The 27,153-nt window shown below is 43.0% G+C and overlaps 2 protein-coding genes across 2 annotated transcripts in view; one reads left to right on the top strand and one right to left on the bottom strand.

The window, feature by feature from the left end:
• The window catches only part of LOC310775900 (NLR family CARD domain-containing protein 3-like), a gene marked incomplete at its 5' end in the record, with an annotated part of 253,183 nt that overhangs the window by 144,486 nt on the left and 81,544 nt on the right, over positions 1-27,153 (top strand). The gene's annotated exons all lie outside the window — the stretch shown is intronic.
• Positions 61-27,071, bottom strand: LOC310774663 (GTP-binding protein 2-like). The gene is made up of 12 exons (XM_083634770.1): positions 26,839-27,071; positions 24,375-24,401; positions 22,001-22,185; positions 19,992-20,103; positions 19,192-19,389; positions 16,620-16,794; positions 14,842-15,061; positions 11,986-12,121; positions 7,958-8,016; positions 4,817-4,988; positions 1,578-1,742; positions 61-535 (listed from the first exon to the last, which is right to left on the bottom strand). The coding sequence occupies exons 1-12, from the start codon at positions 27,016-27,018 to the stop codon at positions 359-361; spliced, it is 1,806 nt and encodes a 601-aa protein (XP_083490896.1). The 5' UTR covers positions 27,019-27,071; the 3' UTR covers positions 61-358.

A 27,153-nucleotide genomic window follows, 5' to 3' on the forward strand; every position in this document is an offset into this window, starting at 1 on the left:
TGTAATAGCTTTCCGATGTTGGTATTTTCCTTCCAAACTGATGATGTAATAATTTTGACGGATGATAATAATAATGTATTTTTTCTCTCTCCAAAATTCATAATGATGTTAGTATAATGCTGTGTCATGTGTCAGGGTAGCCTACTGAAAACACTAACACTGATTTCATGTTTGGAAATGTAAACTCTAGGCTTTATGTTCAATTTGAAATTTACAACATTATCAGTAATATCAGTCAAGACATTTTAATGCATTATTGCTAAAGTTCTTGTATTACGTTTTCGATCAAGTTAAGTACACATTTGATTACAAGTTTCAGGAACTTATTTCATTATCGGGTGCTGAGAGAGCTCTGTCCTCAGTGGTTGTGGTGGTTCTGGTCATGGTCCTGGGAGCTGGGCAGCAGGCGGGTAACGTGGCCGATGCCCTTGGTGACGCCCTCTCTGAACAGCAGCTTGGCGCCCAGTCTCAGGTACTCCGGGTGTTTGATGAAGCGGAATCGAACCACGGCCCGTTCCCCCGTACGCAGCTCCTCCTACAGCCACACAGCACAATCGATTAGGGTTGATTGTGACATGAAAACACACCCATCTTTAACTCACTTACACAACAGACTTTTCAATGCAACATGGTTTGGGGAAAAAAATAAAAATAAATTGGTACGGTCAGCACGAGTTTGATGTCCAGAATCAGTTTCAACTTCAATAAATTAAATCATTCCATACAAATTCAGAAAACTGAGAAAAGAAAATAATTTAAATTCAGTCTGCTGGAACAAATATCATCAGTTTCAATCTAAGTAATTTGCACAAACACAAGATCTCAAGTCAAGACTTTAGAAAGAAACCTTTTCAAGACATCAAAGTGGGGCTGGGCAATATAATCGATACGGCAATATATCGCAATATTTTATTTCACGATACTGTATCGATACTTGGACGCCAATTATCGCGATATTAAAAAAAAAAAAAAAAAAAATTGCAGGCCATGCCATGCCAGGCCTCTGCATCTGGTGATTCCCACCCCTAATCGATACTGTATCGATATTTCCCATATCGATGCGTTCAGTAAGACTCAACACTCAGTAGTTTTGACTAAATTTGTCCACTAACTTATCAGTATAAAGTGATGTACATATTATTACACTACCTGGGTGGTACACAGTGTGTTGTATCTTTAGCTCTATTATTTAATTTTGAGTAAATTCTGTAGAATATCGCAATATGTATCGCATTGCAATATATCGTGATACAATCGTATCATGACCCAAGTATCATGATACGTATCGTATCGTGAGATCCTTGCCAATAAATACCCAGCCCTACATCAAAGTCAAGTCCCAATTCACCAGAATTTAAGAACTTAAGTCAGGTCTCAAGTATTTAAAACTAGTTGCACATTTTGGACACGTTTCAAGCTGTGAAGATGCTGTATTCATTTACCGTATATAATATACTGTGTTATTCTCTCTCTCTCTTTTTTAAATATATATAATCATTTGTTACTCTCAGCATTCTGGGTATTATTCCCCATTAAAGCCTGATGTAAGGTGATGTGCGTGCACACTGCACACCCACCTTCCCGTGAAGGCAGTCCACGGTGGCGGTCTGCCGCACGTTGCCGACGTGCACGGTGACCTGTGACCCCCGGCGGAAGGTCTTGGCGTGGAAGAGGAGCACGATGGCGGCCTCGAACTGACACACGATGGTGGGGTTCATCTTGGGACTCACCATCACCATGCCCTGCAACGCATCACATGACACACTGCACATCACATGACACACTGCACATGACATGACACACTGCACATCACATGACACACTGCACATCACATGACACACTGCACATCACATGACACACTGCACATCACATGACACACTGCACATTAGGGGTGCACCGATCACGTTTTTTGCCACCGATCACCGATTGCCTATGGTAAATATCTGCCCAACCGATCATCGACCGATCACCGATTACCGATCACCGATATATAAACTCCTCAAAGAAAGTTTGGAAACGTTATTTTAGGTCGATTATTTCTCCCCTTTAATAATACCAATAGCATTGTATTTTATATCGTTGGAAAGCCTGATTAGTGATAGGGCTTTTTTTCATTTTTTTTTTTTTTTAATATAAAAAAAGATCGGCAATCAGCCGAAATATCGGCAATCAGCCGATCGCATATTTGAGGTCAAAATCGGCCGATACAGGTTGCTTGCCGATCGATCGGTGCACCCCTACTGCAGATCACATGACACACCTCATGACATCTCTCTCTCTTCATTACTCTGACCCACTACCAAGCTGGCATGGGAAAAGTACACACTTTCTTTACTTAAGGTTAAAATCTAAGATCTAAAATCTGATCACCTATGGTGATGAGTGGTAATTGCAGGTGAGATACAAACTGCATTTGTGGTGACATTAGTCAGTTTGTTCGGCCAAAGTAACCACCTGTAATGCTAGCAGAGACTGGAAAAAAGTCACTTGGTAAATGGACTGCATTTATATAGCGCTTTTATCCAAAGTGGTCTACAATGTGCCTACATTCACACACAGAGGGCGGCCATTTGCCATGCAGGGTGCTGGCACAGCCATCAGGAGCAATTCGGGTGTCTCTTGCCCAAGAGCACTTCAGCATGTGGACTGGAGGAGCTGGGGATCGAACCACCAACCTTCTGATTCGTGGACGACCCGCTCTACCTCCTGAGCCACAGCCGCCACACATGGCTTGATATCCTACTTCACACAAGAGTTGTCGGAACCTACAGAGTAGGGATGCACGATATATCGGCAATCATATTGGTATCGGCCGATGTTAGTCATTTCTTTAACATATCGGTCATATCGGTCAGATGTTGCAATGTTAATATCGGTTATCATTATCAGCCAAATTCTTCACATTGATATGAAATAATGCAGTAAATCTATGATTTATGGGCTTTTCCAAATGCTTTGCAAATAAAGAAATGCATAACTTTTTCAAATTCAGTGTTAACATGTGTTTTTCAGTATGTACAAAATGTGATGATCATAAAAATGTGGTTTTATACAGATCATATCGACATCGGTAAATATCGGTTATCGGCCATAACAGCAATGTTAATATCGGTTATCGGCATCGGCCAAAATTTTCATATCGGTTCATCCCTACTACAGAGTGAGTCTATTGTGTTAGCTCCGCCCACCCTGTGTCACCACAGACTCCAAGTTCAAGTTTACTTATGCAGAAGTACATTTACTTTTGTAAAAGAAGACTGGTAAAAGTAGGAGTACTGATTCAACTTTCATTCAACTCAAGTAAAAGTAAAACAAAAGTACAGACTCTGAAATGTACTCAAAAACTAAAGTAAGTATTTCTACTGGCTGTTTCTGTGCAAAGCTAACAGGTTTTTCTTCACATAATGTGTAAACGCTGGGAGAGCACGAGACCAGAGAGACAAACGTTATTTGTCGTGCATTAACACGAAAGTAACTAGCCTGTTTTGAATATGTAAGGAGTAGAAAGTACAGTTATTTGTGTTAAAATGTAGGGAGTAAAAATAAAAAGTTGTCAGAAAAATAAATACTAAGTGAAGTACAGATACCTGAAAATCCTACTTAAGTACAGTAACAAAGTATTTGTACTTAGTTACTTCCCATCTCTGCAGTCATCACTGATGACATCATCACTGAACTTGCCTCAGCCAGGAAGGATGACATCACTGATGACATCATCACTGATGAGGTAATTAGGGCAATCACCTAATTAAAAACACCCGGCTCCGTCATTTCACCCGCACGGGTGCTCTTTACACCCCCTGAAAGTTTCAGCACGATCGCATGTAAAACGGCACAGCTGTGGCCGGCCGAAATTCTGCTCACACACGCACACGCACGCACACACACACACACACACACACACACACACACACACACACACACACACACACACACACACACACACACACACACACACACACACAGACACTTCTCTAATTATAATAAGATTGTCAACAAATTCTAGAAATGAACACTGAGAAAATAAAGAATAAATAAAAAATAAATAGCTACATAAACATCAGACAGACAGGCAGGCAGACAGACAGAAAGACAGACAGACAGACAGACAGGCAGACAGAGCGGAGATTTTCCTCACAGTGCAAAAAGTGTCTCATTGGTAGAAACTATGACTGCACGATATTAGAAAAAAAATTCACATTGCAATATATTGTGTTTCTGCGATATATAGTGATATGAAAAAATTACAGGAATTTTCACCAAATGACTTGAATAGCTCTATCAAGCCTTGCCCAATTAAGAAGGTGGTCTAGTGGGTAACCTGTGCGTGTGACGTAGTAGGAAGTCAGTGTGTTTTTAGCAGCAGCCAGCCAGGGTGAGCCGCAGGATGCTAAGTGCAGTAAAGTGGGTAACGTTCCAGTTCTACACTGCAGAGTTCATCCAGACTAGCTAAGCTAAAACAGGCTAGCACAAACCAGAGGTTTCCCAACTATGGTTCGAACTTCGGAGCCGCGAAAGCTGGAAAGGTAACATACAGTACGCTACTCTTAACAAACGCTTAAACCAGAGTAAATGATGTTATATCAGACAGACCTCTCTTATAGATTATTCATGGAAGTAAGAATGCAACTTTTCCATTTGTATCAAGCAGCAACAAAGTTGTAGCAAGAAGTGTTTGACACCACTTGTTACTCAAAACACCAGTTCCCACCCCTAAGCAGTGACCTTGCTGTGGATGTGTGTGTGGGTGCAGTGACCTCTGACCTTGCTGTGTGTGTGTGTGTGTGTGTGTGTGGGGGGTGCAGTGACCTCTGACCTTGCGTAGCAGCGAGCGGTTGAAGTTGCCCAGGGCGAGTGTGGCAGCCTGGCCAGCTCTCAGCACCCTGCAGGCAGAGCGGTTCCTCTGGATGCTGCCCACCTTCACACGCAGGAAGCGGCCCTCTTCGGTGGGTCCCACCACCAGCCTCTCTCCCTCCTGACACACCCCGCTGCCCCAGAGAGACACCCAGAGAGACACCCAGTCAGTGTTTTCTCACAATTCTCTCAGTCCAATCAGATTTGGCCGTTCAATACGAATATTCAACTATTATTTTTTTCCTTTTTCTTTTTTTAATAAGAGTATCTACCAATTAGAAAATCCAATGGCATGAGCTGGTTTGATTTGTTTGTCTAAATCGGACTTGGTTTCACCGTATTAAAAGGCTGACACTTATATCAAAATAGGCTATATATCACAATCTATTAGGAGAAACCAAGCAATTCTATGTAAACTCAGACATTCAGCACCCCCATGTAGCCGGAATGGAATGATCCTTGTTTCATAACCACATTTTGCGACTGTGAGATTCGCAGTCGAATCCGGCTCCTTCGAATTAATCTTCGACTATTTGGATTCACCCCTAGTTTTAACACCCCTCTACACCAGCCTCTCCCCCTCCTGACACACCCCACTGGCCCGGACACACAGGTAAAGACACACAGGAGAGACACCTAGCCAGCGTTTTAACACCAAACTCACATATCACAAATTTAAATTGCGTCAACTACTGGATCAAATGTACGTATATGTGATGACGGAGTAATCTGAAAAATGAGATCTCGGTCTGGTCTGGTCTGTAAGATCTACTCTCCTTTACCGGATGTGCTCGGGGTCCTGCGACTACAGATGAAGTTAAAGGAGAACTTACCTCCAAAACACTTTTTTTCAGCTTTTAACCAATATATATGACTTTGGGGGTGATGTGTGAAGAATTCTGGTCAAAATTTCCACATTTGACACCAAACTGTTGCCATTTTACCATTTGTATCATTTTTCAGCAGCATACCTGGCATAAGCGCCCTCTAAGGGTCCAACACTGCTTTTTTTTTCTCTCTCAAATGAATGGGATATTTGACACGTCGTGACGTCACGGTGAACCAAAGACTATGGGATTTCAAGATAATTACTCCCCTACCCCCCCTGTACCCTTTCGGCTCCTCAGAACTCCAAGCCTATTCCTATTGAAGTTTGCTCTTAAAATACTGAACCAAACGTCGTCAAAGTTGGCACATGTCTTAATTATAGTTAGTTTCCCGCTGAATGTGTCATTACTTTATTAATATCTTACCTGGATAAGCTCGAATGATGATGTTTATATTATCAGTCCGAGTTGCAAGCACTGTCTCCAGCCCAGGCAGGCGGGAGAGAGTCGTACTGTAAACCTCATGGACGAGCCCCAAGCTCCGCGGGCGCGCGCAGCAGCAGCTGGGCTCTCTGTGCTCTGAGAGCAGAGAGAGCAGTCTGATATTTCCGCAAACAAATATCGTCGCAGTTTAGCGCACATGTAAAATATAACGCTATACTACGACGTGACAGCGTGACAAAGCTTCTCTAAACACATCGGCTACTATCATATATTTCCCTGCATCCCTCCTACTGAGATTATATCGGTATTGATTTTGGACAGACTGAATGCGCGGAGGAGGAGGAGGAGAGATCTGCAGCTGTGCCCTGAGTAGCCCTGAGAGACACTCGCCTCGCTCCGACTACTGTGCCCATCTGTGAAAAGCGTCCTGTCCAGTCGCACCTTCGCAAACAGATGCGGGATTCCCTCAATCCTGTACCCAATCTCAGACTGTATTCTCTAAATCGCACACCAGCTATTTCTGTCTGTGTTTGTTTGTTGCTCCGTGAGGTTACAGAGCGCCCCATGCATGCAGCAGGCTGTTTCGCCAGCCGGGGTCTGGCAGGAGGGAGGAGGCGCAGCCTGCACTGCGCTGAGAGGAAAACTTTTGCACAACTTTTAACAAGAATCACGAAAAGCCCCCAAACTAAAATGAAAAAGGGACTATATGGCAACTTGGACGAGGGAATGACGTAGAGAAATCTCGCATTGTGTTACCCCAGAACGGGGGGGTTTGTCGTATTGTGCGGTGTGCTGCTGTAACGAGCCCACGTCACTTTGCTCTCGTAACGTAGTTTGACACACTGCCATAGAGATACATGCAGAAAAATAATTAAATTTCTAGTTCGCCACTGAATTACCAAATTGATATAACTTTCAACCATTTTGAGCAAAGCTCTTTCCAAACAGGCCACCAGCGTTGGCTAGTTGTTGATATTTATAAAGATATTGCCCCTCTCAAATAAATTATTTTTGAGGCAGTAGGCAAACTGTAATGGCGTCGATTTCTGAAAAAAAATCTTGACTTGAACACAGCCAAAGAATCTAGTATAGACAAGAGTATATGTCATTTCTTGGTTTTTTCCATAGGTATTTTCAAATCACTGTTCTAATACATATCTAGGGGGTAAGTCCTCCTTTAAGCTCTCATCAACATTTATTTTCAAAACGTAAGAGTTTATGAGAAATGATCCTGTAACACTTGAATCATGATCATTGAATGTTTGTATGATTAATATTTTCTATGTAATAACGTTCCCAAAGTGTCTGATAACATCAGTAGCTTAGCTTGTCAGCGAATCTAAAGCTGTCGGACATTTTGGGCATGTTAAGCCCACGCCGCCGACGTACAGCCAATCACAATGCGTGAAGCCGTGATGTCATCTGCACCGCGAGTCGATCTTGTAGGCGGGCAGATCTTACACCCACATCGGCAGGGAAAATTCACATCAATGGACGCTCAAGTCGGAAGAACAACCCGGAAACTCGGAAAACTTTTTTATTTTGAGAGTGAATTACCCCACAATATGTATAATATCTTTTATTTTGTTGGTAACGTTGTAGAATTGGAATATTACACTAGCGTAGAGGTGCCAATAATGACGGTAAAGCTCATCCTCGAGTGTAATATTTCTTAATTCAGACGTTCGCAGGAACTGAACAAACATATCTTCGCAACATACTTTTCCCGACTTTTTGTGCAATTCCCACATTTTTCCCAACCTGGAAGTGATCCTATTTGTTATACAGGCTTCCCCAGGCTTTCCCAACCCTGCTGGTGAGGTTCTGCTCACCTGTAGAGCGTTCCTCCCACCACCGTGCCAACATCAGGAACGGAGTAGATCTCATCCACCTGGAGACACAGAGACAGACACAGTCAACCATGGCACCATCATGGAGGAACATTGGAGAATTGGCTGTTTGCAAATAATAACCAACGGTTAGAAAAAGCCTGTTGTGGTGTGTGGCTGATGGCCGACAGGCATCCACCACAGGGCCCTCTACATCGGGTTTATGCAGGAATCCTTCAGTTAAACTCAACACCTTTTAGAGTCAAACTGAACCCGTTCGTCACGTGCATAATGAGTCCGTTTCAGACTGAAAACATAGTTTTGTCTAAGATGACAGGTTGAGAGGCGGGTCATAGTATCATGTCGATGATTTTATTTGACAATTCTGGGGACTGGATTGGGCTTTGGCCAATCCTGGCGTGTTCCGCCTCCAAATCGAGTGGGATTCAGTGTGTTGTGGCACTCCCCTCGGGAAGAGCCTTTTGACAGGAGGAGTGGAGCTCAGCGAGCCGCACGCAGCCAGCTGCCTTCGTGTTGCCGAGCGGAGAGTGCAGCACGTCGGCAATGGAATCTCCGAAGTGCAACCCCTGACAACCAAGCTCTCGGATGCGCGTGCCATTATCGCTGCTGTAAATACGATATCCCTGGAATGCGCGTTTTAACGAGCCAGTTACATTTCTTTGCATTCTTAGAGATTATAGTTTTTGTTTTTTGTTCATGTTTCTAACAATTGGCCAAGTTAGTACCGTAAATTCCGGACTATAAGCCGCGGCTTTTTTCCCGTTTTTTGGCCTTTTTTGGCCCCTGCGGCTTATATAACGGTGCGGCTTATCTATGGATTTTTTCCAAAAAAAAAAAAAAAATCTCTCTTTTTTAGCACTCTTTCTAACTATAAATCCACTTCTGTTTTAATTTCCTCTCTTGCCCTCTTTTAACAACATAACATAACATAACACAACACAGGTAAGCAGAAAGAAAAAGACGAAGCAATCACGCCATGAATGAGGAAATGACTCACCTGCTGGAGGCTGGAGATACACGGCTTGGGCTAAACTTTTACTCCGTGAAACACTATCGATTAAGTCCGACATCGCTCAGAGGTTTTGAGCAGCTTGAAAACAAGTTTGAAAACGTGCAGAAGTCCATCCACTCACTCACTAAAGAAACTAAGGCAACCGTGAACAGAGTTTATAATGCGGAAAAGCGCATCAGCGCACTGGAGGACAAAAACAACACAGTGAGTCCGAAAATGGATAAAATGCAAAATCGAAACCCTGCACACGCAGGTTGATGACTTAATCAGCAGGAGTAAAAGAAATAACATTCGCCTGATCAATGTAAAAGAGGGAGCTGAGATTGGTGACATGGACGCTTTCGTGGCAAAATCCTGTGTTACATCCTGGACCTGAAGGAAGGCGAGAAACCACCAGAGGTGGACAGGGCACACCGGGCGCCTCGGCCACGTCCAGACCCCGGCCTGCCACCGAGGGCCATCTTCATCTGCCTACTCCGCTGGCCCGACCGTCAACTCATCCTCCAGGCTGCGGGGAAGAAGCCCCTCACCTGGGAGGGTACGCGCTTTTTCGTCCGGCAGGACCTCTCCGCGTTGGTGCAACAGAAACGCGCAACATACAACAGCATCATCGAGTCAATGGATATCGCTTTGGCGTACTGTACCCAGCGAGACTCGTCATAACCATTGATGGACAGCGGCGGAACAAGAGCTCAAAGTGAAACTGCCGAATATCTTTTGAGTTGGACTGGTCAATAGTACTGTGAGTAACTAAAATAAAAAAATAAAAAACGGAATTCTCTCTTCTTTAGCACTCTTTCTAACTATAAATCCACTTCTGTTTTAATTTCCTCTCTTGCCCTCTTTTCACCACACCGCGGACACTGTGTGCACTGTAAAAAAAACAAAAAATACCATTAAAACACCCGCGGCTTATAGTCCGGTGCGGCTTATATAAGAAAAAAATAGTCAACTTTGAAGGTGCGGCTTATAGACCGGTGCGCCTTATAGTCCGGAATTTACGGTAGTTAGTTTATGGGATAGGAATTCTGCCAGATAACAGGCACTAGGCGCCATTTTCTACTTCATTTGGATGAGAAAATTATCCTGAAATGAAGATTTGATTGACAGCTGCATGTCGTGATATGATTGGTTGATATGGGGTAGAAATTTGATAGTACTAGGTGACGTCAGCAAACTGTACATTACTGTTATCAATGAAATCTTGAAAAATGAACTTTTGATGTGAAAAAGTGTGAAAAACTAAATAAATTAGATTGTTGTGATTGTTTTTGCATACATTATTAAATAGGTGCACTGCATACCCAGGTATTTGAACTAAAAGGAAAGAAACGTAATTTTTGGGTTCAGCTCGACTTTAAGAGCTTTTTTAACTCATTCAGGGCCAGTTTAGGACTGCCAATATTTAGCACAGGCCAAAGATTTTCATAATTGTTGGTCATCTTTCAAGACCCACAGTAAATTATCTATTAGCACCAGAGTGATTTGCAATACCTCAAAATGAAGATGTACGTCTCTGGGTTCACCAGGAAAAAAAAAGTTAGCTTTTAGCATGTTCTGTACTCTACTTATATCCATTTATATACACCCTGTTTTCACCCAAAAAGTCTCTCTGAGATGACAAACAGGAGCAAATGCAATTTCTGTAAAATATACATTCTCAAGCAGAACTCGCTCTCAATTCTTTTATTTTGAACTGTATTGACATCAGACATGTAAATACTATTCGTTATGACACAAATGAAAAAAAATAAATATATATATATATATATATATACACATGAAGTGCTTTTTTTTTACATTCAACAATACTGCAGTGTGAGTGAGTGTGCAGACAGACACACAGACAGACAGACAGAGAGACAGACAGACAGACACACCGACAGACAGACAGACAGACAGACAGACAGACAGACAGACAGACAGACAGACACACACACACACACACACACACACACACAGACACACACACACACGATCCCCCTTCGTTGCGTGATTTCTAACCCCACATAGGATAAGCAATAACCACGCCCTGTGGCGCCGGGATTGGCCAGGAGCAACACTGGAGCAGAGACACTACACTGGAGGGCACGCAGTCCAGCGATTTCATGAAGCTCTTGAGAACGGGCAGCGGGCTTCTGCCTGCGTGCCTAGCTGTTCGTGTGCTGCTCGTCCATGTCTCCCCCTGTCATATTCTTCCTGCTATCGTTGCCGTTTTCCCCTCGGCTATTCAACACGTCCTCACCGCCCTCTGATCACTGCTGATCGATCATTTCCTCATTCCTCCGATGATCAAACGCATCTGTGGATTACTTTCTCCGGTTTTCTCCGGCTGGCACACAGGAAGGCTGGCACACAGAAAAGCGACCAGCTCCTGCAGCGCGCGAGGGGCGTTTCAATGGGGTTTCTCCTGTCTGCACAAGGCAAGCTCCTTATCCATTTTCTGATATTCCTCCTGCTCAATTTCAAAACAACAGCTGCGGTATGTGTTTGTTCACGTGTTGTCTTAGATGATAGGGACCTGATACCATGTGACAGGCTGGGGAAGTGTTTTAACTACGCCCTGCAGTAATAAAAACAAAAACACGTCAAACACGTCATTGGCCCTCTGGGCTATTCCTGATAAGACGTCAAAGACGTCATTGGCCCTGAATGAGTTAAAACCCTTTCAATCCATTTTAAGACTCACTTCCATCACATCAGCGATAGAGGTGTAAACCACAAGTTTCATTAGAACACGATATTATATCGATTATTTGGACAACGATACAATATTTGCTGATATCACAAAGTCTGCCACGATACGATATCGATTCAATTCGGGGGTCTGCGATCGATATGAGATGATATCATATGCCCATTTAATGCAATCAGCGTTATCACACACCCCATGTGTGAGATGTGTGTGTGTGTGTGTGAGATGTGTGTGTGTGTGTGTGTGAGATGTGTGTGTGTGTGTGTGTGTGTGTGTGTGTGTGAGATGTGTGTGTGTGTGTACCTGGAACTCGGTGAGCTGCTGCATGAGCTCCTCCTGCTCCTTGCTGTTGCTGAGTGGAGGCAGGATGTTGAGGAAGACCTTCAGAAGATCCAGACTCTCTCCAGACACACTGGACAGGGTGAAGATGGGTGTGATGCTACACACACACACACACACATACACATCTCTCACACACACACACACACACACACACACACACACACACACACACACACACACACACATCTCACACACACACACACACACACACACACACACACACAGTAATATCTTTGTGTTCACATATAGACAAGAATCCTTGAACACAAACACGAATAGATGCACAAACATTGGACATCTCATTTGTGAAGATGATCTTGCTGAACACACAACTCACAAACTGTTCAACACTGAGCTTATTTCAGGCATCAATCTAACCTAAATCCCATTCAAAAATCCCACTGACTTGCCGACGAGGAAACCCAGCACAATGCTAACCTCCAGGTTGGCCTACAAAGATACCTCATCCCTGCTCTACACTACTATCACTGACATAGAGCAGAATTCTGCCAATGCCTGAGGTTTTGGTTTGGGCAATCCTGCCATCCGCAGGCCACTTACAACCACTTCCAAATATAAAAACACCAGCAAGCCATTTACATTTGTACCCAAGCTGTATAACTGCATCATTGAGAAGTTGGTACTTAAAGGAGAACTTACCTCCAAAACACTTTTTTTCAGCTTTTAACCAATATATATGACTTTGGGGGTGATGTGTGAAGAATTCTGGTCAGAATTTCCACATTTGACACCAAACTGTTGCCATTTTACCATTTGTATCATTTTTCAGCAGCATAACTGGCATAAGCGCCCTCTACGGGTCGAACACTGCTTTTTTTTTTTTCTCAAATGAATGGGAGATTTGGTACAACCTGACGTCAGGTTGTCCCCAAAGACTATGGTATTTCAAGATAATTACTCCCCTACCCCCTCTGTACCCTTTCGGCTCCTCAGAACTCCAAGCCTATTCTTATTGAAGTTTGCTCTTAAAATACTGAACCAAACGTTGTCAAAGTTGGCACATGTCTTAATTATAGTTAGTTTCCCGCTGAATGTGTCACTACTTTATTAATATCTTACCTGAATAAGCTCGAATGATGATGTTTATATTATCAGTCCGAGTTGGAAGCACTGTCTCAAGCCCAGGCAGGTGGGAGCGGGCAGGAGAGAGTCGTACTGTAACCTCATGGACGAGCCTCAAGCTCCGGGGGCGCGCGGCCGCGCGCAGCAGCAGCTGGGCTCTCTGTGCTCTGAGAGCAGAGAGCAGTCTGATATTTCCGCAAACAAATAGCGTCGCAGTTTAGCGCACATGTAAAATATAACGCTATACTACGACGTGACAACGTGACAAAGCTGGTCTAAACACATCGGCTACTATAATAACGTCACTGTGTACAAGCAACGCCAACTTTTCAGGAAATGTCAGCAGAGTAGAGCGACTGGGGACTGGGGACTGGGGGGGGGGGGGGGGGGTTGACTCGCTGTGTGCGAGCACGAGCTGCTGTGTGCTCAGGCAGCGGGGACGCGCGGGCAGTGAGAGGCGGGGGCTTTGAAGAGGAGAAGAACTCTGCGCTGCCTCTCCTGCGCCCTGAGAGGACAAATGCTGCTGTCATGCTGTAACTTTCAACAAGAATCACGAAAAGCCCCAAAACGCAAATTAAAAACGGATTTCATTGCGCGGTTTATCTCTAGTTAGACGAGGGAATTACGTGGAGAAATCTCGCATTGTGTTACCCCAGAGCGAGAGGTTTGTCCTATTGTGGGTGTGCTGCTGTTAACGAGCCCATGTCACTTTGCTCTCGTAACGTAATTTGACACCCTGCCATAGAGATACATGCAGAAAAATAATTAAATTTCTAGTTCGCCACTGAATTACCAAATTGATATAACTTTCAACCATTTTCAGATTTTCTGTTTCCATACAGACCAACAGCGTTGGCTAGTTGTTGATATTTATAAAGATATTGCCCCTCTCAAATAAATTATTGTTGAGGCAGTAGGCAAACTGTAATGGCGTCGATTTCCGAAAAAGAATCTTGACTCGAACACAGCCAAAGAGTCCAGTATAGACAAGAGCATATGTCATTTCTTGGTTTTTTCGATAGGTATTTTCAAATCACTGTTCTAATACATATCTAGGGGGTAAGTCCTCCTTTAAAAAGAATACGCCAACTTTTTGGGAGTTTCTTCGATCTGCCATATCAACCACACATAACCAAGATACACAACACCCTTACAGTCACTCTCCATACAGTATACAGTGAGCCACACATAACCAAGATACACAACACCTTTACAGTCACTCTCCATACAGTATACAGTGAGCCACACATAACCAAGATACACAACACCTTTACAGTCACTCTCCATACAGTATACAGTGAGCCACACATAACCAAGATACACAACACCCTTACAGTCACTCTCCATACAGTATACAGTGAGCCACACATAACCAAGATACACAATACCTTTACAGTCACTCTCCATACAGTATACAGTGAGCTACACTCGTCCAGTGAGTTAGTATTGGAGGACACGGTATAGCCGCTCAAAGTCACCTAAAACACAGCGCCAAAAAGTTATGGTGTGACTCGGGTACTCACCACGAGATTACAGACAGAAAGCTCTGTCCGTATGCGTATCCGTATTTAATGTTGAGCATAATTGGACCTTAAGTAGTAGTATTAGGAGGACTGAGTGAACTGTAGTATTAGCAGTACCTGGAGGACTGAGTGAACTGTAGTATTAGCAGCAGTATTAGCAGTACCTGAAGGACTGAGTGAACTGTAGTATTAGCAGCAGTATTAGCAGTACCTGGAGGACTGAGTGAACTGCTGTGCGGCGGTCACAGCGTCGTCAGCGTTGGACACCAGCAGTGGGACTTTGTTGCAGCCGGGCTGTTTCAGCAGGCGCTCCAGCTGGCGCACGGTGCGCTGCACGGTGCCGCGGCTGCACAGGTCCACCTTACTGACCGCCAGGAAGATGGGCACCTTCAGCGCCATGGCCAGGCCCAGGTGCTCCCGTGTGGTGCCGGCTGCATGGGAAGGGAAGGGAAGGGGGGAGGGGGGTGGGTGTGTTCTGGTCATACTGAGATACTGTACTTTTGCAGTAGAGATACTGTACTTTTACAGTAGATGCTGTACTTTTACAGTAGAGATACTGTACTTTTACAGTAGATGCTGTACTTTTACAGTAGAGATACTGTACTTTTACAGTAGATACTGTACTTTTACAGTAGAGATACTGTACTTTTACAGTAGATACTGTACTTTTACAGTAGAGATACTGTACTTTTACAGTAGAGATACTGTACTTTTACAGTAGATACTGTACTTTTACAGTAGATATACTGTACTTTGATGCTGTCCTTTTACAGTAGATACTGTACTTTTACAGTAGATATACTGTACTTTGATGCTGTACCTTTACAGTAGAGATACTGTACTTTTACAGTAGAGATACTGTACTTTTACAGTAGATACTGTACTTTTACAGTAGAGATACTGTACTTTTACAGTAGATACTGTACTTTTACAGTAGATATACTGTACTTTGATGCTGTACTTTTACAGTAGATACTGTACTTTTACAGTAGATATACTGTACTTTGATTCTGTACTTTTACAGTAGAGATACTGTACTTTTACAGTAGATACTGTACTTTTACAGTAGAGATACTGTACTTTTACAGTAGATACTGTACTTTTACAGTAGATATACTGTACTTTGATGCTGTACTTTTACAGTAGAGATACTGTACTTTTACAGTAGAGATACTGTACTTTTACAGTAGATACTGTACTTTTACAGTAGAGATACTGTACTTTTACAGTAGATACTGTACTTTTACAGTAGATATACTGTACTTTGATGCTGTACTTTTACAGTAGATACTGTACTTTTACAGTAGATATACTGTACTTTTACAGTATATACTGTACTTTTACAGTAGATATACTGTACTTTGATGCTGTACTTTTACAGTAGAGATACTGTACTTTTACAGTAGTGATGCTGTACTTTTACAGTAGAGATACTGTACTTTTAAAGTAGAGATGCTGTACTTTTACACTAGAGATACTGTACTTTTACAGTAGAGATGCTGTACTTTTACAGTAGAGATACTGTACTTTTAAAGTAGAGATGCTGTACTTTTACAGTAGAGATACTGTACTTTTACAGTAGAGATGCTGTACTTTTACAGTTGAGATACTGTACTTTTAAAGTAGAGATGCTGTACTTTTACAGTCGAGATACTGTACTTTTACAGTAGAGATGCTGTACTTTTACAGTAGAGATACTGTACTTTTACAGTAGAGATGCTGTACTTTTAAAGTAAAGATGCTGTACTTTTACAGTAGAGATGCTGTACTTTTACAGTCGAGATACTGTACTTTTACAATAGAGATGCTGTACTTTTAAAGTAAAGATGCTGTACTTTTACAGTAGAGATGCTGTACTTTTACAGTAGAGATGCTGTACTTTTACAGTAGGCAAATGTTTGAAAATTCTGAAACTCAAGTCTCAGAAATCATGTGACAAGACCAAGGGTGTAGGGAATGTAATAATGTTATCTATCATCATTAGCTCACCTATGCCCGTGTTGGCGCTGACCAGCAGCATGGCGAAGTCGGGGCAGTAGCTGGTGAGGCCGGAGATGGTGGTCTTCAGGTACTTGTGGTGCCCGGCCAGGTCCATGAAGGTGATCATCTTGGAGGAACTCTCGCAGATCTCCTCCGCCGTCCGCGACTCGCTGTAGTTCACGACCTGACCACCGACAGCCAATCAGGTTAGAGAGCAGTGTTTCCCAAAGACTCGGTCGGGACCCACAGGTGGGTCTTATTTGGGTCGCCAAATAAATGAGCAGAACTTCTTCCACACTCTCATTTAAGATTAGTATATTGTTTTACTGATGCGAGGAAGTAGGACTGATCCGAGGACTGCCTAAATGCATTCATTTGGTCTCATTGATAAAGTATTTGACATGGGAATATACTCTTTATACTCTTTGAAATGGCTGCTTTACCTCATCAAGATCATATAAGGTGATGTGGAAATTACAGTAAAAATAGGTCAGGAATGTTCATTCATGCACAAATTTGTCACAATTTATAGATAAGACCTATGATTGGGTCATAATGGTTTGTCTTCTTTTTTTTAGAGCCCAACCGATACTGGATTTTTGGGGCCGATATTCTTATATTTTATATATACACATTAGATTACACACTTTTTTGCAATGATCCCTCAAATATCAAAGATTTGACAAAGATATCACTTGACGTGAATTGAGATATGTAATGTAGGCACAATATTTTACAGTTTAGCAATAAACTTTATTCTCCAAAATTGCATCAGTGCACTGCAAACTTCACTGGAGATTTAATCATTATAAATAACTAGAAATACAAAAACACAAATAGAACTAACATATCGTCGCTGTCGCGGCAGGACCCCGAATATCTATTTTTTCAGATTTTTATTTTTTGTCATGAATCAATGCCATTGGTCACCCTTCACGTCTCTGTGTGGGTTTTACCAAATGCAACCAATGGAAAAGCATTAAAACGAGCTTGTGATTAATTCTCATAACGCCATTCGCCCTCAATCTGTCAGTCAAACCTCGAAATTCCTCCCCTACCTCCGTCTGTACCCCCCCACGCAGGACACTAAACCCGGAAAAGTCACACGGCAGACGTGCTGTGTATTTCTGATATCGTTTTGACTAATCCTGGCTTCCTCTGACGTGAATAGATCAATAAAATGTTTTCCAGTTATTCCTAGGCTGCAAACTTGTTTTAACATGCAAATTGGAGTGGTTTCTGACGAGAATAAAGTAACGTTAACGTTACGTTATGTCAGACTGTTCTCATCCCCATGGCAAGCCTTCCCTCGGCCATGAGAGGCAAGGAGCACCCGCCGCACGGCTGCACGCGCCCCCGCGGCCCGGAGCTTGCTGCTCGTGCATGTGCATACCAGAGGGGAGGCGGCCATCAGCGCCTGACTGGCCGGGAGAGAGTGCTTCCAAGTCGGACTGATAATATAAACAACATCATTTGAGCTTATCCAGGTAAGATATTAATAAAGTAATGACACATTCAGCGGGAAACTAACTATAATTAAGACATGTGCCAACTTTGACGACGTTTGGTTCAGTATTTTAAGAGCAAACAGGTTTTTTTAACTTCCTGAAAAGTTGCTGTTTTGGAGATTCGAGGTCCTGCCGCGACAGCGACGATATATAACTTCAGTTAGGAAAAAGGATCAAATATACACAATATGCTGTCTATAACTTTAAAAAATAGAAAAAAAATATATCGGCAAACATAATGGCCGATACCGATATATCGGCGATAGGCCAATATTGGCCAATAATATCGGCCGACCGATATATCAGTCGGGCTCTAATTTTCTTTATAAAGTGGGTCAGCAGAAAAAAGGTTTGTGAAACACTGGGTTATATAGAGCATTCTACTCAATGTAATAGGGCAAGATGAAACTTAAGTGATCACTGTGGGGAAACTGGGTTGTTGCTGCAATAAAAACACAATCTAGATGTACTAAGTAGAAGCATGTGAATCAAAACTACACAGTGTATGAATCACAACAGCACAACATATCAACACAAAGAAAAAAATTAACAAATACGCACAACATGGAAACATGCAAAAAAACAACGATGAAATATATTCTGTAGTACAAAAAAACACAAATGAGATTAGGATGACTGTAGCCTACTTTTATGACAAATGTATATTCATTCAACTATTTCCCCCCCAAAATAAAGTGTTACTACTTGAATGAAATCTCCCTAATAAAAAATGCCCTGTCAGGGGTGTACTAATCTCTCGAGACAGACTTTCGACTTGCATCGAAAATCTGTCGGCAGGCTCTGTCAAAAGGGGTGTAACAGCGCTCGCACGCATGACGGACGGATTTGAGAGCGACACGCAGGGAGCGGAAAAGAAATGCATTAATGGGCAGAGCCGGTCGGTTGGAGGCAGTGGCAGAGCTTGCAGGGAGCGGAAAGGGATTTTCTTCCGCTGCCGACCGCGCCTCTTGAGTTGCTGTTGCACCACATTGAAACGGGGCTGCTGCCCCCAGAGGTTAGAGTTTTGTTTTGTTTGTTTAACCGATGGGTTCTCAGATTGGGGGTGTACTAACCTCTCCTTTGCTGTTGAAGCCCAGGATCTCGAAGCTGATGCTGGAGGTGCGGCCCGTCTGGATCTCGTGCAGATGTCTGAACAGGTTGAGGCGCGCTCGGCCGCGCCCATTGTCCAGCTCGCCCTGCGTCAGCACGCCCAGCAGGGTGGACTTCCCCGAGTCCACGTTCCCCAGAACCGCCACGCGCAGGTCCAGAAACTGACCGGTCACACAGAGACGGATTACATTTAGTCAATGCTCACAGGGCATCTGCAGGTTTCACAAAGCAAACATTTTTACGGATGTTTAAAGCAGGTTTTTTTTCCTGCATAGGAATTTTTGGTGCCCGCCAGTAAACCAGAGAAGAAGATCCAGATAGTATGTAACACTAGCTAACGTTAGCTTAGAAAAGAAGTCCACTAATATCAACAAACAACTCACAACAAAAGGTCCACCTAAGCAGAAAAAGAAAAAAAAGGTTTTATTTAGTGAAGCCCGTCTGGCCCGTCTGTGATATTGTGGTTTTAGCTGGCTAATGTTAGATAACGTTAGCTTGGTGCTCGCTCGTGCTGACGGAGTTCGAGCACATGTGCGAGCAACAGGCTGGTGATGACTGTGGTTACCACCAGTGTCAGTAAGAATGAGACATTCTGATTGATCCTTACTTATAGTACCTTTTGATTTAAGACACATTTAACAACCTTTAACTTCTAAAACCACGATAAGCTCTCGTTGCTGTCGGCAACAAGCAACAGCATCTTCTCTGGGAATGGCGAGAACAAGAGGCAGAACCAGGACAGAGACCTTCACTGGCCTCTCACCTGCTGGTCGTCGGGAACTTTTCGAACCAGAACCTCTGCGATTTTCCGGCAGTTTCTGTCCGCGTCGTAGTCCACCTCTCTCTCTCTGAGCAGGGTGATGTCAGCACCGACCCTGGAAAGACAAAACCACATTAGACTCATTAAAACAGAGTTAACACAGAGCTGACTGAACACTGACAAACAACAGGTTCTATACACAGGCTTCCTGCACAATTCCCATCGAAAAAAATGCCATACTTTTCCCAAACGTAATTTCCTGAAATAATATGAATTTCTTGTGGAATGACGCAGGGTGGAAGTAATTACGTTTGTTCATGTAGATTTTTGTGTACTTGTAATTTTTTTTAGTATTTCTTAAAGTCAGTAATTATACTTTTATTGAAGTACATTTTTAGTATTGCACTTCACTACATCTTAACACATTGAGTGCCAAGGACGTCTGTGGACGTCCTAAAAAAAAGTAACGAGGAGTGCCAAGGACGTCTGTGGACGTCCTAAAATCATAATTCATATTATTCCATAATTCTGCTGTTTAAGGTCGTACCCAGCCAGTGAGCATGAATCCCTTCAAGGGATCACACGGCGCCACCTTAAACATCTACACAGGAGCTGCGCCACCCACCTCAGATCCTTTACTTTGTGCAGGAGAAAGCAGGGAAAGACGTGATCAAAGGGGAAACCGATGCATGCTGCAGCCAGAGCCGTATAGATTGCTCTGTCTGCAGCTGACAGTTGCAGACAGTTGGCTGTATCCGCGCCCACAACTGAGCTCTTCTGCTTCTATCTATCTGTCTGCATATAGTTTCTCCACACGATTCCCTGCCAGAAAGCCAGCACCCGAAGCCGAACGGCCAAACCTTTTCGTTCAGTCGCGTTTGGCATTTCCTTGTTGCGCTGGGATCCGGGCAAAAACGGAGTCAGAAAACAGACTGTGTGCGTGTGGGGAGGAGCCCGCAGCTCAGAGGTGGAGGGGGGGGGGGGGGGGGGGGGGGGGGGGGAGAGGGGGGTGGGGCACGCAGGCTGCACAGAACCACACCACGCCACCACATCAGAAAACACCAGCCAGAGTCAGTGAATGTGCTCGAAATTAGAGTGCAAAAAGTATTCATAAAAGTGACTATATCTTGAAAAGTAAAAAAAAAACAGCAGAAAACCCTTGAAAGTGCTCTTCTTTCAGAGGCTGTCATTTCATAATGGAACTGTCTAGAAACAAAATTTCTTCTTTGGAAGAAGCAGGAGTGTCCAATGTTTCATTAAAGTCCAGCCCTGTCAATATAGCCCTAATAGAAAAAATTCTATAGCTGTTTTCAACTGAATGGAAGTGAATCTGGCACAGGCTCCAGACAATTTTACTGAAGCACTGTGGCACTCAATGTGTTAAATCACATCCATTACAAATAAAATAACAAATTTTGGATCTCGCCATCAGCAACAGAAACTGGACTGTTCAATGACTGCTTTACTTTATTTTCTCATTTCTAATGTTTCCTGTGAAAATAATCTAGTCTCGTCTGTCTAACAGCTACAGTGTTCTCTGTGCTAAAGAGGAACTCAGGAACTTTTACACTGAGGAAAAATATGAATAAATTTTCATCTGATGGAACTGATATCGATTCATAAATCCCAATATCAATCTTTTAATATAATAATGGCTTTTCACATAGATGCCTGAAGCTTTAACTCTGTTAGACTCGCGTGGTTTGGTTCTTAGTCCAACCAAATCTCATAAACATCTGTAAACATGCATATTTGTAATAATGCACCAGGTTAGAGGGTTCCTTGTACAATTAGCAGGATTAGTTCTTTGAGAATATCTTTCATATCCAAAGAAAATTGGGATTGTAACTGAAATATCGATATTGAATCGCACCAAATCGGAAATCAAATCCAACCTTCTTGTGTATCAGAATCGTATTGAATTGGGAAATCAGACTTTCCAGACCCATGTAGTCCCACAGTGCAGCACAGTTAGTGAACAGTAGTGATGCTGGAGATGTTTGGAGACCTACTTCTCGGCCATCCTCCTCAGGGTCTTGAGTGAAGCCTTCATGTCCTGGTGGCTCAGGCCGACCAGCAGGCCGTTATCTTCCACGCCGATCTGGTACACGGCCTCTCCTCTCCCCTCCTGAAGACGCCACTTCAGCTGCGTGGCCAGGTGCTCGAACCGGTACTGAGTCGGGTTCACCAGCTTCAGCTGAGAGAGGGAGGCACACTTCAGCTATTATGGGATGTAAGGCTGTGCTATTCACAGAGAAGAAGAATACAATAAAATTGAGTACGACACTTTCCAAATCGCAAGCGAATGTGATTGGTGTGTCAGAGAGTTTCTTAAAAGGAAGATTTTGGCGATTTTCAACCATAGTCACTGTGTCGTCAACACTGACCTCGCAATGGTCGTCACCAATTGGTTTGTAGACTCGTGTTTTGAAGCCTCTAGTTTGGCGCTTTGGCCGCTGCTATTTTGGTACTTGCTCACGCGAGATGGCACGAGACAGTGCGAGACCAGGGCTTTCCCACAGAGCCGCCTGCTATTGGTCCGTGATCTGCGAGCTGCGTGATCACGCAGGCGACAGGCGACCTGTCAATCACGTCCAAAACATATCGGCTATTTGACTCTAAGCAGGATATACTAATTCACCCCCGTACAGTTGTCATGAGAGGTGAAATTAGCTATATACTGTAGACCACACATGGGCAAAATACGGCCCGTGGGCCGCCATCTGTGTGGCCCGCGATGGAATTGCAAAAAAAGATTTTTTTTTTTTTACAGTGCACCTGAACACAACATGCAAGATACCCACTGAATAAGTGTCCAAATGTTCATGTCATTCTGGCCAATACTCCACTTCTGTTATAGCATTTTAGTCTGGAATATGGAATATCTTTCAATAATCTTTATGACTAAAAGGCTACATTGAATTAGAAATTTAAATAATTAACTCATTGGTTTTGGATTTATTTAGCTTCAAGAGTGCATTTTTGTTTGTGTGACACTCAACACAGGCTTTGAGAATCCCGGGACACTTACTGATACTTATGCTTAAATTAACCCACTCATATTCTGATTTATTTCAAGAAAAATATTTTGGCTAGTGGAAATTCTAATTTGCTGGTAACTTTAAAATCTAGCAGCTATATTGGCAGGTGGTCAAAAAAGTTAATTCCAAGCCCTGAGAGCAGGTGGTGACATAGGAGTGAGTGAGAAAAGGATCAAATATTGGTGGTTAAGACTGAATAATGACATCACAACTGTTAATTTAAAATGAGTTATTCCTCTAAACCTGGCTTCAAATGCCCCAAATCTTTCGCACTGGCGCTGTTCAGCCCTCAGCAAAACCTGGTAGCGAGGACATTTTTTGTGACCCTCTCTATCATCAAAGTTGCCCATCCATGGGTTACGGCATGACATTATTTGTTCGGCCCCCGGCAACAATCTGGGTTTCTCATGTGGCCCCCCATGAAAAATAGTTGCCCACCCCTGCTGTAGACCAAAAACATTTTTTTTAACCAGGCTGTAAACATGTCTGAAAATCAAGATAAAAAAAAATCAACGCTTTAAATATCATAAAAGTGGTCCTCATTTGTGAAGATTATCTTGCTGAGCACAAAGATGGCAGTATCATAAACTGTTGTGAACCACAGACCTTATTTCATGCATATAACCAAAATCCCCAAACAACTAGAAATACAGCATCGTGGATGTAAGCCTCCGCCAACAAGTGATCAGTCTACATCCCTGTCTGTCCAGACTCATACAAGCACAAATACCTTGAAGCCCACAGCGCAGTGGTGTGGCCATTTAACAATATGGCACTTTAGGTCATGTTTGGAGTACCTCAACAACACGGCTAATCGTTTTCAACATGGAAAATGTTCCTACCCCCAAACCACCCACATCCCCCAACCAATAGCTTGTGGATTGATTTCTTCTGTTGTTGCTCATCACATTTTGTCTCAACAAATGTGTTATGCATGCAAATACTTGTGATGAGTAAGGGGGAAGAAAATGTTGGCAATCTGCTTTTGGGAATTTTGCCGAAATGTTTTTGTATGTGGATGGATTATTAATTTCCCTTATGCCCAAGTCCACATGCTCTGTTAATGAAATAAAAAATATATTTAAAAAACATATAGGGAAATACATCAGCTTAGTCTCGTGTGTTGATCAGAGTTGTGATTAAAGGGTTGGGGTGGGCCCCGGAAGATTTTCAGATTTCAAAGTGGGCCGTGGTATTCTAAAGTTTGGGAACCCCTAATGTAGAAAGTAGGGGTGTCAATATACGCTGCACTACATATCACAATATTCAGCCAGAGAAACACACTTTAATTTCAGTCCATATCATCATGCACTAAAGTCAGCATGGGCAACAAGGAGAAAATTACCTTATACTCGATGTTTCCTTCTTCAGCCTGGGGACAGACAGAAGGCAAGAAGACACATATTAGTCCTCTAAACACAGCTTTGCTTTCATAGTTTTTCCTACTTGAAGTTTCTCTCTGTACTTACTAAAATCCTCCTCAGATCCTCTTCCACTGTGAGACCTCATTAATCTGATGTTCAATACATACAGGCCTGTTTAGTGAAGTGCTGTCATTTATTTTGGCTACTTTTTGGTGGACCCACTTTCCCTCAACCTGCCTCCTCTAGTGGTACACCAGTTAGTGATTCCCTGCATTTCCCACAATGCCCTTAACCTTGCGAGTAGGGCTGGGCTATCGATATTATGGATATTGTGATATGAGATGGTCTTCGATGTTGGATATGGTAATATGATGGTATGGCATAAGTGTTGTTTTTTCCTGGGCTTAAAGGCTGCATTGCAGTAAAGTGATGTCATATTCTGAATTTACCAGACTGTTCTAGCCTTTACCAGCTTAGTCATGATAACATTACCGGTGATTATTTATCAAAAATCTCATTGTGTAAATAAATAAATATTTTGTGAAAGCACCAATGCCCATCCCTAGTCCCTACCATATTGATATTGAAGTACTGGTAAAAGAAAGAAGTGATATTTGATTTTGCAAAATAATCTCAAAAACCAACACGAAAAAGAATTGTGATGAGATCATGGATCGTGATCCTGCCTGAAAAAAATCATGACATGATATTTTTGCCCTATTGCAACACCCCTACTTCCAAGGCAGCTGGATTCACGCGAGATCATGAGATCACGATCACAATCACATGACAAATCCATCTCGCCACGCTCCAATCTATTGGTTTGAATCTGAACCACCAGTGGTTCAACCAATCAGCATCCTATGAGGCAGCTATGGGCGGGCTTTCAGTGTGGCGCCAGCGAGGAGGCAGAGGTGATAGACAGATGGTTCATCCAATCACCTGCCAGGTATTTTTTTTAAAGTGCCTGCCCTTTAAAATGGATTCCCGTTCTTCCTAGATGGTTATGTGAAAACAAAACATCTGGCAGCATCAGGTTAAGAATGCCTCACCAATCTAGAGAAATGAGTCTCTCTCCTCTTCTCTGATGGATTTCTCCCTGTATGACTGTTGAGCATTTTGAGCAACACTTTTCTTTTTCATCTCTCTGTGCAAATTCTGCTCTATTGAATACTGGCAGTGTGGTGTTTAATAAAACATCCCCATTGGTAACTAAAGGATACAACTTCTGTATCAAATCAATGTCTCTTTTAATCAACACCTTTTGGGGTCAATGCTTACTTTTAGTCTCTTCATCGCCGCTATTTTCCATATTGCATTTTGCTTTATTGTTACAGTATTAAATGCAAGGGACATTGCATTATGTAAGTAATAAATGGTTTATAACTATACATACAGTATGTGTTAATCTCATCTTGGTTGCATTTCTGCCAGACATTTTGCTGTTTACTCGGTGACCAACAGTTTGGTGACACAATTGAAGAGGGGAAAATGTTATGATCCAAATATAGACCAGCCACAAAAAGATTGTAGCCTCTTGACTGTTTGGTTGGTGTGTGTGTGTGTGTGTGTGTGTGTGTGTGTGTGTGTGTGTGTGTGTGTGTGTGTGCGTGTGCGTGCGCGTGTGTGTGTGTGTGTGTGAGTGAGAGAGAGAGAGATGAAGAAAGAAAGGGTGTATGGCATGTTTTAGGAGAACCTCACGCTAAACTCCATACAAAAATATGGAAATTTAATGTGACCTCGCGTATGTGGCGAAGGCACCCCACACCATCGAATTGAGATTCTAAATCGCTACAATCCACTCTTCAGTTTGGCATAAATATAATTCACCAAGCACCACTTGTTTTCACACAATATAAACTTTTAGAAATGTCTCTACTCTCCGTCCTGTTATGACCGTTATTACTGTAGCGTCCATGCTACATTACCACAACCTCCGGCTCCCACCAAAACACAGAGGTGGGCGGTGCTGCATCGCTGTAGCCTAACTACAGTATTATAACGTTAAAGTTAAGATGTTATTGAAATGATTGCTGCTTAGGTGATTTGTGCCTGTGCCGAAATGAGACGTAGCACGTTACGACTCAGAGAATGTCTTGCATCACATTCTGTGGTGTTTGTAGCTTCGCCGATGAGCAAAGTCACGTTAAATCAGCAGAGAGTTGTGCAGAGAGAGTTTATCATGACCCTCGACGATCGGTTATCTGGGCCAGCAGGGACAGCACGTTACTCACAGTCGCAGGCTAGTTTAACACTAATAATGACGGTATTTTCGATTCCTATTTTCCTATCAAATCAGTTTTATCGGCTAAATGAAGCGGGTAGCTTGCTATGCTAGCTATAAGGTTAGCTAGCTGCATCATAGCTAAAGTTAGCTAGCTAGCTGCCTGGGTGTGTGTATAACGTTAATCCCCATGCTGAGGACAGTAACGTAACGTTAGTTACCTCTGGTGGTAAATATGGCGGTGGAGTTTTGTTGTTCCTGGTCTTTCTACTTCTTCTTCTCTTTCCTCGTTTGCCTTTTTTCGTGCGCGACTTTTTCGACATCTTCCTCCCATTCCAGCTGCCTCCCTGCTCAGCTCTGCTCTGCTGCCCGGGTCCAGCAGCTACACACACATCCACCATCACTCACTCAGCTAGCTCAGGCTACTACTAGCTGCTGCTAACCCTCAGCTAGCCTCAGGCGAACAGCTGCTAACCCTCACAGGCGACGGAAGAGTTGAATAAAACAGTAGCGACACTGCTGCGCTGCATCATTAA

Source organism: Poromitra crassiceps (assembly GCF_964638095.1).
Source record: "Poromitra crassiceps genome assembly, chromosome: 4".
Lineage (NCBI taxonomy): Eukaryota > Metazoa > Chordata > Actinopteri > Beryciformes > Melamphaidae > Poromitra > Poromitra crassiceps.